General features: G+C 41.6%; 4 protein-coding genes across 6 annotated transcripts; 2 read left to right on the top strand and 2 right to left on the bottom strand.

Moving 5' to 3' along the window:
- The first annotated feature begins 454 nt into the window (after positions 1-454).
- Positions 455-2,465, top strand: LOC111445057. Of its 3 annotated transcripts, none has more exons than XM_023083265.1 (3): positions 455-907; positions 1,264-1,941; positions 2,057-2,465. In XM_023083265.1, exons 2-3 carry the CDS (start codon positions 1,331-1,333, stop codon positions 2,289-2,291), a joined length of 846 nt encoding a protein of 281 aa, XP_022939033.1. In that variant the 5' UTR covers positions 455-907; positions 1,264-1,330; the 3' UTR covers positions 2,292-2,465. The 3 variants fall into 3 exon arrangements, with proteins under 3 accessions (XP_022939033.1, XP_022939034.1, XP_022939032.1); XM_023083266.1 differs by having other exon boundaries at positions 1,301-1,941; XM_023083264.1 differs by having other exon boundaries at positions 455-1,941.
- Positions 2,466-2,514: 49 nt separating this feature from the next.
- On the bottom strand, positions 2,515-4,022 carry LOC111445055 (malonyl-CoA:anthocyanidin 5-O-glucoside-6''-O-malonyltransferase-like). The gene has a single exon (XM_023083261.1). It carries the CDS (start codon positions 3,958-3,960, stop codon positions 2,569-2,571), a length of 1,392 nt encoding a protein of 463 aa, XP_022939029.1. The 5' UTR covers positions 3,961-4,022; the 3' UTR covers positions 2,515-2,568.
- An 8-nt stretch (positions 4,023-4,030) lies between these two features.
- LOC111445056 (transcription initiation factor TFIID subunit 8-like) lies at positions 4,031-6,129 on the top strand. Its single transcript, XM_023083263.1, has one exon. It carries the CDS (start codon positions 4,829-4,831, stop codon positions 5,867-5,869), a length of 1,041 nt encoding a protein of 346 aa, XP_022939031.1. The 5' UTR covers positions 4,031-4,828; the 3' UTR covers positions 5,870-6,129.
- Positions 6,130-6,991: 862 nt separating this feature from the next.
- Positions 6,992-10,656, bottom strand: LOC111445054 (protein LONGIFOLIA 2-like). The gene is made up of 4 exons (XM_023083260.1): positions 10,141-10,656; positions 10,016-10,068; positions 8,148-9,933; positions 6,992-8,053 (listed from the first exon to the last, which is right to left on the bottom strand). Exons 1-4 carry the CDS (start codon positions 10,298-10,300, stop codon positions 7,248-7,250), a joined length of 2,805 nt encoding a protein of 934 aa, XP_022939028.1. The 5' UTR covers positions 10,301-10,656; the 3' UTR covers positions 6,992-7,247.
- Positions 10,657-10,856: the final 200 nt, after the last annotated feature.

Here is a 10,856-nt window from a genome sequence, read left to right on the forward strand (position 1 = left end):
CATGTTTTATCGTTATTTGATAGTAATCTCGTGTTTCTTTTTCAATGTCGAATATAGACCAAATTCAATCGGACCCAACTTTCAACTACATTCCATTGTAGTTGCCAAATTTACACGTTTTATCACCACTACCTTTCCATATAATACCTACGAGATTAGTCTCGATAACGTTTCTATACCTATTTTGACCACTATAGTCTGTGTGTAGCTCAAATTAGCCTCTAGTTTATAACCTATGGTCGGAAGAAAGTTGATAGGGTCAGGTTGACTCAATCCATGTTTATTTTGTTAAAATATTAAAAAAATATAAATCCGATTTTTGTTTAAATATAAATATTTTATTCATAAGAAAAGGATTTATAAAATAGAATAAATAAATAAATAAATAAATGTGATCGATTATATTTATAAAATAAATTAAACAGGCCAAATTCCCGCGAAAAAAATGGAGAAACGAACCAACAGGAATGGCGCAGCCCAGCTCGATGTCTCACTGCCGTTTCATTCCAGCTTTGAAGCAAACTGGATATGTTCGAACGGGCGCCGGGCAGCCACTCTTACCGGAATTGGTTGCTCCGTTGCACCAAAAAACCTAAAGCAACTTCATCACTCCGAAATTTTCTCCCGGCCTTCCCTTTTTCCCTCTCGTCGTTCTCTCCACACCAAATCCATTCCCAAAACCCTACTGGTTTTTTTCCATCTCTTTCCCTATTCTCCAACTTCTCGCCGTTGTTCATCTTTGTTTTTTCTTCTAACTTCTTCTTATCCTCCTCCCAACTCCTTTCCATTTGTGGATTTCGTCTTTTCTTCTTATTGCTGATTCAGGAAAAGAAGCGTTTCAGATTTAAGCAAATGGATTCTTCTCTGTAGCTGAGGATCGTATCCTAAACGTTCTCGGCGATTCTACGTGAGTCTCATTGTTCATCGCGATCATTATCTTTCTGCGTGTTATTTGTGTTCGGAATCGTACTTTAAGAAGTTCGCGTGATACTTATATCGCTTGCTCGGTAATAACGAGGATTTCTTTTTCTGTTTCGTTTTTTTGTATTTGTTCAGTATTTGATCTTTTGTGTTAGGAGTATGAATGCTAGTTTTAGAATCATTTTCTCCCTAAACGATTGTAGTATTAGAATGTTGTTGTTAAGATCGTGTCTGGAAATTTGTAGTTTTTGGTTAAAGATAAGTCAGCTGGAGATTGTTGATGTTGTGATTAATTTAGCTTTGTTTCTGCTGAATCTTCCGTTCATTTCTCTGTTTATGAAGCATTCGGATACGAAATACTTGGTAGGATTGTGCACAGAGTAATAAGCAATCCAAGGAGCAATTAGAGATGGCCCATAAAGAAACCGATGTTATCCCTGATCGCCACAACTCCAATTCTTCATCTACCTCGGAGTCACGAGACTCAGCTCTTCAACCAAAACCAGATGTTTTCGAGTTTATGGGAGCTGTGCAAACAGCGGAGAATTTGTCTCTGGGTTCATGTAGAATCCAGAGTTCTTCTCAGATTCGATTATCGGGGGTGCTTGAAAACCATGATCCAAACCGAATACCTATATCGATCTTCTCTGGTAAACCTTCAAATCCTATGGAATGGAGCACTGCTTCGAATGAATCATTGTTCAGTATTCATGTGGGAAACAGCAGCTTTTCAAGGGAGAACTTCAATTTTTTTACCAAGTCTGGAGAATTGATGTTGAACCCCAATTCATCCCTGAATCTACCCAGCCTGCCCCCTCTTGTTGAACCACCAAGAGTTGAGAGTAAAACAGGAATCACAGTGAATGTCTCGGCTGAACCAGTGACATCAACTGGACCTCAAATTCCAGCCATATCAGTTCATCAAAAAGAACCCACCACGACACCTACAGATGAGCTTCGAGGTCGCCAGAGTGTGTCAAACGACAGCATGAATAGCTCTCATTCGTTTCAGTTCCCACTGTAAGCAATCCTGAATCATAGTCATAGATATAATGGCTGTTTTAGAAATGTTTTCACTTTGAACTTGGAATCTGAATTGTTGTGGCTATGAATTCTGCCTTGTTTTTTTTATCAGATTGGCAAGTGAAGGTGCAACGCCAAAAACAACCAGCTCCGTCTCAACAGACTCAGGTGCAACACCACAACAACAGCTAGTGACGAAGCTGCAAACAAATAGGCAGCAGTCAATGAAGCAGGAATCGCCAGAGCATGAATCTCCATCTTCATCTCATGAATTCACGGCACCGCCTCCGGCCACAAACTCGGGTTCGGGCTGGTTTTCCTGCTTCTCGTGGTGTCGATGCCGGTGACGGGATCTCTGCTTGATGAATGTACTACTTGTTTTACGCTCCTAGCTAATTAGTTCTTTCAAATTGAAAGGAAGAAACACAAACAACATGAGCTACAGTTGATTACTGTAATCCTTAATGAGTTACATCAGAAGGATTAACAGTTGATTATTTTTTTCTCATTAAATCATACAATCTCTTGATTCTTGATTCAAAATTTTCATTTAGATTCAAACTAACACGATGAGATGGAACGAGAAATGTTTTTATTTTTCTTCGGAAGAGAGTACAAAGAAAGCTAAAGAGTTCTAAGACCATCGGAAAAAATGGAGGCAAAACGGAGCATTTCAGGCTGAGAAAGCACCAAACTGAATTCAATCCCATCTCCGGTTCGTCTATCCGCCAACGAAATCGAACCAGTCCTCTCAATCGAAACCATCTTCACATTCTCTGGTTTTCCCCACCCGAAATCCAACCCATAAACCCCCAATCTCGGCGACCCAACCACTCCGACGAACTTAATCTCCTCTTCCACCTTCTCCCATTTCGACAAAGTTTCCTCCGCCCCCTTTGTCACATTCTCATCCAACCTCTGTATCGTCTCATGAATCCTCTTCGATGCGACCCCCAATCCCTTTTCATCATCTTCCAATGCCCCCGCTTCCGCAAAAACTCCATGGCTTCCGCCGCAGTTCCCGAAATAGTTGGTCGGCACTACCGGATCCAGCCGCGCCCGCCAATCGGCGTAGAAGCCCAGGTACACTCTCTTGTTCTTCTGTTCTATTCTCGCTGATTTTACCGCACAAATCGATATGTACGCGAATGCGAGAACGAACGATGAGAATCGGGTCGGTGATTCGTCTTCCTTTGTTGCTGATTTTCTGAGATTTTCAATGTCTGTGCGGGTTAATTCGAATGTCCCTCTCACCATTTCTGGTGAAACTCCCAAATTTGGGAAATATTTAAGGCTCTTGATTGATGGGTCGGTGGGGTTGGTCTTTTTTAGCCAGTAGTTGATGTAGAGCAGGTCGATTCCTTTTGGGTCTTTGATAATGGACCGATCGAAAAATGGGGTTAGTTCTGGCGGTAGAGTAATGGGGGATTCGGGATTGTTTTGGGTGTGCTTGAAAATGTGAGCCCACGATTTCAAGAACATGATCGAGCTTTTGCCATCAACGAAGGCGTGGTGATTGGAGATGCCGATGGACAATCCCCTGTTTTGGAACAGAGTGATCTGCAGAGCCATTACCGGAACCGAATCATCCACCGCCGGCAATTCCGGGACAAAGGGGCGGCACTCTTCCACTCTACGGATTCCAGTACAAGAGAAGTGGGTGAAGTCAGCATCAGTCTCGGCGACAGTGAGGGAAACAGCATCGCCAGGGGAGTAAAGAACGGTGGGTTTAGGAGATTCCGGTAGCCAAACGAGATTTCCAGCGAGAGGGAGGAAATGTTGGAGAGTGAGAGAGAGGGAGTGCTTGAGATGAGTGACGATGGAATTGGAGTCCAACAATGGGGGATCGGGTAAAGAGTAGAAGAAGAGTCGCTCTGTGGGAGGGATTTTTAAAAACAGAGCATCAAGGTAGGTAAAAGGAAGAGAGAAGTCGGCGGCGGAGGAAGGTGAGGCCGGAAGTGGAGACACCTTGGTGACTTCCAGAACTCTGACCAGGTTTGCCTTCAGATTCTCCATATGAGCCGTGATTTGAAGCTGGAACTGATGAGAATTGATGAGGTTTTAGAGCGGTTTATATGGTGAGAATTATTTGAAAAAGTTTCAGGATCAGGATTGCATGTTTCACGTGGAAATGGAAGTCGATTGGTATATGATAGAACAAAAATTATATGCTATCAACGTGAATCACGATATCATCTCTCACATATTCTTCACATAATTACCCTCACAATCCACCAATTAATCCCACATTTTAATATTTATAATTTGAAATTGTGATTGTGATAATCCGTAGGGTGTTCAATGACCTCGATGACCCGAAAAATTCAATTAACTTGACCCAACCCGCATGGGTTGGGTTGGGCTATGAACGATCAAGTACCCAATTGCGATCTTGGGCTTCCTTCGTTTTCAATTGGGTACTTGATCGTATTATCTTTCCAGATTAAATCCTTCGCAACTCCTTCTTCGATCGATCTCCAATGCGTACGGCAAGCATTGCAATTAATGGTACATAGTTTAAGCATTCTAATAGTTTGTTTCACATTTTGGTTTTTCTGAGCCCAAATTTTGTTCTTAATTCAACGTCTGATGCATTAGGGCATTGTCTCAGTTGCGAAGTTGTTTAGCTTCGGATTGTTTCTGTTGATAGTTGTGTGATGCTTTGTTCTACTGAAGTTTGTACTGTCTATCCATCTGCGCAAGATTTTCTACTATAGATTGTCATTTAAGTCTGATTTATGAGCGCCAGCGAAGTACTTGTGCGATTTCTTCGTCTCATTTTCTTGATCTTTCCGCCGATGAGCGAAGTGCGAACGGGGAATTCATTCACGAGTGCTTTTGGTTGCCATCTTTGCGGCAGATAAGTTGATATGAATATTTGAATATGAGCGATGGAGGTGAAGACTTCCCACGGGCGCTTGCTAGGATTGCTGTATCCCAAATATGTGAGAGTGAGGGGTTTCAAACTTTTCAACAGTCTGCCCTCGAAACACTGGCGGACGTTGCAGTTCGGTATGTTCATAACATGGGAAGGGCCGCAAACTTCTGTGCTAACTTCGCCGGCAGAACAGAGTGTAATGTATTGGATGTAATGAAAGCACAGGAAGATTTGGGGTCTGTCCAAGGCTTTGCAGGTGCTTCGGATATTGAATATTGTCTCGCGAGTTCCGGCACTGCTAAAGAGATTTCTCGGTATGTAGCTCGAGCTGAAGAAATCCCATTTGCCTACTCTGTTCCCAAATTTCCATTTGTCAAGGAGCGAAAGTTGAGGCCTACTTTTTGGCAAATTGGGGAAGAACCTCCTGGAGAACATATACCTTCTTGGTTGCCTGCAATCCCTGATCCTGAAGCAGACATTGAGCCCTCCACTGTGAAGGAGGAAGTAGTGGAGCCTCAAACGATTAAAACTGAGCTAGAAAAACCATGTAGAAGTGCAGAACAATCCATCTGGAATCTGCAGAGGTGGTTGTTTTGCCATGGATTGGAAGGATCCCAAAGAGAAGGCCCTAGAAATGCAGCTATGATCAAACAAACACAAGAAAGTAACCCATTTTTTGCTCCCCCACTGCCATTTGGGGAAAAGGAAATTTCTTCTTTCGTTCTTCCAGATAGTATATTGAACAATTCAAGTACAGAATATCCTGTTCCTATCATGGAGAACTGTCTTGTGGATACACATGTCTCAGTGCTGGAGACTTTTGCTCCTGCTATTGAATCAATAAAGAACAATTTGTACGATTCTGATGAAAAGTTCTCTCTGAACAGACGATCCACTATGCAGTTTAAGATTGGAACTGGAAAGAAGCCTGTCGGTAGCAGGATAGAATTGAAGGTTCCAAACAATGGTGTGAAGACATCTTCGTCCTGGTTTGTAGCAGAAGATGAGATGTATGACAAGAAAAGGAAGGTCGAGAAGATTCTTTAGGACTTGATGGAGAACTCCAAGGGGCTATCTCAGTTGTAACTAGGTTGCTCGATTGAAATTTGTACACGGATTTAGGAGACTGGATGCAGTTTCTCCTGGTTGTGAAAATCACTAACATTGTATTGTCTGGTATTAGCTTATAGAATGAAAGATTCAATTTTGTGGAAGGAGAGATTCCAGTTTACCTAAATTTTTGAGGTATGCTTATGTTTTATATGAACTACTTCGCTTTTTTCTCTAATAAATTTGGCATTTGGAAATGGTTAGTAAGGAAGTACGAAGACAAGGGTGGGCGAACAACTCTAGCCTCATGTTAATATCATCGTAATCAACGATGTTTCGAGTTGAGGGAGATCAAAAGAAAAGGAGGTTGGTTTATCATATGCATTGTGAAAGAATCATCAGGGAAAAACACTTCTAATAGTTATTGCGATGTTCTAGGAACTTTTTTGGTTAGAGGGATCTGTTGTTCATATTGTTCTTCCTAGCATATATGCCATCACTATCTCGTTTACAATTTGTATGCCCTGGAAATTTGAACTAGAAGCTTGACCTTTAAGTCCTAGCTCTGTCAATGGCTGTTTTCTTTCTCACTTTGGCTTTTGCTTTGCTCATGGGAGTAATCAGACATACTTCTGAAAGTTTTGGTTTAGGTTATGTATTGCACGATTATAGAAACTTCTCTGTGGAGCTTAAAATTTCAAATTTCTTTTATTGATTAAATCTCAATTCTTCCACCCAAGGTCCTACTAAAAATTATAGAAAGATTCTCCCTTTTATATCTTCATTTTACTTTATCTTGGTCTCTAGAACGTGTTGGTGACCTGTGACCACCATGCTAATGTAGACATAACTGTAGCCAAGTTTCTATTCCATGACAGTAGTGGTTTGCTGGTTTCACATCAATTGCTGTTTAATGATGTACTGAAACGCCATGCCAACATGGCTTTCTGGTTTCTTGTTTCTGCTATCATTTTGATTATTTGTGTGTATCAATTATTTCCTGCTAGGCTGCAGTGTTTGGAACTTAGCACTTATCCTTTGCATTTTGCATTTTCTATTCTAACTTCCAAGACCTGGATGTTCCTAGATGGCCTAGTGATCTGTACAGTGTGCTGAACAGAACTCGAAAACAAGGATGCTACTTGTACCTTTGCCTTCATATACAATTAATATTTGTTTCTAATACAGTTCTTATGCCAGCAACGATCTAAATTCACACTGCAGGAGTTGCTGGGGTTGTACAAGAGAGAAAAAAAAACTCTGGAAGGGTAATGTCAAATAAGCCTAAACCTGTAGAAGTAACTGAAGATGCAAATTTTGAAGCGGGAAGTGAGGGATAGATTGCCCATTTATTCATCTAAGATTATGGGAACTCCTAGTTTGCGGAAAATCCCCTGCAATGATCGTCGTAGAAGCTTGCTTCATTCATCACAATCTCAGTTATTAAATCTTTGAAGATCTGCCGCTCAACATCCAACACTATGCCTGGAATAACATCTTGGTAATCTCTCCAGTAGCGTGATGGATGCATCAAATCCTTCCAAATCATGTTTTTTAAAGCATCATCGCAGTCATGGAAACTGCCATTTTGGTTGCTATCTTGTAGCTGCTCAATCTGTGTGCATAGTTCTTTCAAAATCTGTTGGCCTCTTGCCTCTGTTCCTGCAATATTACTTTTTGATTGCCAATGCTTGAAAGAACGTTCAACCACTAGTTTGTCTACAAGAATTTCGTTGACAGTATCAAACTCAAGTTTCCTCTGAACTTTATTGCGAGCTTCTGATATGGAATTCTGTTTAATGCAGGAATTCCCATTAAAAAGCCATTTGACTGCCTCGGACTGCTCAAGTGCAAGAAATAAGTTGGGATTGATCAAGTGTCCTGGTGAGTGAAGCTGAATGGCAGACAGGCCATTTTTAAGCTCTTCGAGGAGACCTGATTCTGATAATATTTGCCAAATATATCTGTGCTGTGAACTCATTTCTTGGCAGTGGTGATTCTGGCAATCATTCAAGAGCTCCTCCTGCACGTTACTGAAGTTCGCTTGTCGAACGTGCTTCCTCAAGTTGTCGATCTCTGACTTCAAGTTCTTAATCTCGGTGCTGAGAGCCTCTGTGCTTTTCTGTGATTGAACTGGTACCTCCTGACTCGACTCTGCTTCAGAATTTATGGTCTCTTCATCTATTCCATCAAAATTCAAGTGTTCTTGTCATGTAACAGAACGCAACATAATTATTATTGGTCATTACAGCATAATGAAGAACGAGATCCATACCTTCAAAAGCATATGATATTTTCTTGATAGGAGATGGTGAATCATCTTGGTAAAATGTAGAATCAAGAACAGAGACGGGACTTTGTTGCTCAGAGCTTGTTAATGTTGCTTTGACTTTTGTGACGCTGTTTGATTCCACTCTATTGGTCTCAGCCTTCAGAGGGTAAACACTTCCTCGTCGACTCGTATCACTAGGACATGTACTACTTTTGCTCGATTTCCTGGCGCTTTTCTGGTTCGAAGTGGGAGATTTTTGCCTGAGTTTTATTTCTGTGGAACATGATCCAACGTTTCTGGTGTTAATCCTTTCGGTCCTGCTTGGATCTGATGATGGAGTGGTGGGGCATGATTCTTTCTCTACCCCAAACTTTTTATGCAGTCTTGAGCTTGTTACTCTTGGACTGTTTCCTGAGGCTGTTGAGACTTCTGTGCGAAGGCCGTGTTGATCCTTTGTCGATTTCGTTGGTTTCGAAATTCTTGTATTGGTAGATTGCATTTTCCCACTGCACAATGCAACATGATTCAATGGCACCGAGGGAGAGGAGTTGCTGAGTTTTTCCAAGTGTTTAGCTGGTCTCATGATGATTATTGAGGATTTCTGTGACTTTAAAGAGTTCAAAACCTTGGCTCTCGCAGAAGAAGCCGTGCTGTCAAGTAGCGAGTTTCTTGGGCTTGCTGCTCCTGAACTACTTATTTGTGATGCACAGTTTGATGCTTGTTCCTTGTTCTCCAATATTGCTCGAGATTTTTGCATAGCTTCAAGTATCTGTTTTAGAGCTCTGAGGTCTTTTCCAGATTTGGTGAATTCAAGTGTTGACAATCTTTTCTCAATCTCTCCATAAACAGAGGAGTTTGGAACATCTGTAGCAAGTTCATGACTTTCAGTACAAGCATTGGGTTTCAAATCCAAAGGATTGTTTCTCAAGCTGGGTGAATAGGAATCTCCATGACAAATCCTTGGCGACCCGGAAAACCGATTTTGTTGTGTGTTCTCATCGTTCTTCCTCGACGATCTGGACAAAGAACTTTTTTCATAGTTTGGGTGAGAATTGATCAATCTTGATGGACTGTTGGTGGTTGAAGATGAATCTGGGAGATCATCCAATCCCATTAACTTTGCTACGACTGTAGATGATTGTTTCGAACTCACCCGTTCTTCGAAATCTTTAACTAGATCATTCGATCTCGTTCCAGAAGCAGACCGCCTAGCCCAGCTTTCTTTACTGTCCAGTGATAGCCTCGGTAGTTCCCTGATTTTTATTGTTGATTTCAATGCATCATAGGACTCCCTTTCATCATAAGACAGCCTTCGATTAAACTTGGTTGCTGGATGTGTGGGAATATCATCCTCTTCATTGGCAGATCGATGCGCTTCTCGAAATCGCACAAGAGCACGAAATGATTCGTTTGATCCTGAAGTCGATCTCACCGGCCTCGGAGAGTCCACATGTTTTAATTTACGACTAACGGCTTCTTCTCCCGCCACAGTTCTGACTGCTTCTCTGTTCATATTCTCTTTGACAATATCCCGGAACTCAAAAGATTTGCAGCTCAATTGCTTAGCAGCAGCAGCAGAAGAATCATGCGGGTTCATCAGAAACTCCCGAGTCGTGTTTCCAGGGAAATCGACAAGGCTGAGCAATGTTGTTTCAAGGTGAGCTGCTCTGTTGTTAGCATCAAGAGATGAAAAACTGGAAGAACAAGAAGTTGTAGACGAAAATGAAGCTCTGGATGACTCAGTGGAGACTCTTTGCTTCTCTTTTCTTGACATCTTCTGGTTTTTCCCCTACAATTCAACAAAACAAGCACTTTACAAAAATGGTCTTTCAAAACTGAACTGAATTGCCATTTGCTTACAGAATTCTCACCAGAGTTCTCTGAGAGGCATTGCTTGGCTCCATTGGGATGCCTTCATTATGACCTGCCAAAGAAGACAGTGTTCATTACTAAAAAGAAATGAATTATGGTGGAAGAAGAGTTAGCAAGCAAGTACCTGGCGGTGGTAGGAGTTTCTTGTGGAGGCGACCGGCGATGCTCCGGCCACCAAGGAAATAACGGCGGTCAAACATCTGAAAAATGGCATTCATACAGCCAAACTGGTTATGAAGGCTTTGATTCTCATGTGATAAGGAATTGGTGAGGTCTGCAGACATCTTAGAACAAAATAGTTTGAGTTAGCAAAGAAGAAAGGTCATAAGATATGGCTTATTTTGGGGTTTGGGCACACAGAAGAGGAAAAGAGTAGTGAGTTTAACGCGTTGTTCATCTTGGGAATGCGGGAAACACACACGCAACAGCCAACAGGGCAATGAAGAAGGAGAAGAAGAAGAAGAAGAGGAAAAAACCAAAAGCAGGGAATGGTCAGAAAGCAGTTAAAGAAAGAAGATGCTCTCTGGGGACACCCATTTTGTACACTCCATTACGTATATAAGATAGAATGAGGAAGAGAATACTAAATATGAAAACAGGGTGTTATGGACGAAGACGACGACGACGACGACGATGTGGGTCAGATCTAGATCACTCCATTTCCTCTTCTTCTCCTCTTTTTTCTTTGGTTTCAGAGAGTTTGGTGTGGAGAAGAAGATAATGGTGGCTGGTGGACCTCAAGGGGTCACCATGTGGTGTCTGTCAGAAAAGTGGAACAAAATTTAAGAAACTCGGATTTTATCTTTACAAACAATAACGTCAACTCCACAACTAATAGAT

This window comes from Cucurbita moschata, unplaced genomic scaffold (assembly GCF_002738365.1).
Source record: "Cucurbita moschata cultivar Rifu unplaced genomic scaffold, Cmos_1.0 Cmo_Scf00007, whole genome shotgun sequence".
NCBI lineage: Eukaryota > Viridiplantae > Streptophyta > Magnoliopsida > Cucurbitales > Cucurbitaceae > Cucurbita > Cucurbita moschata.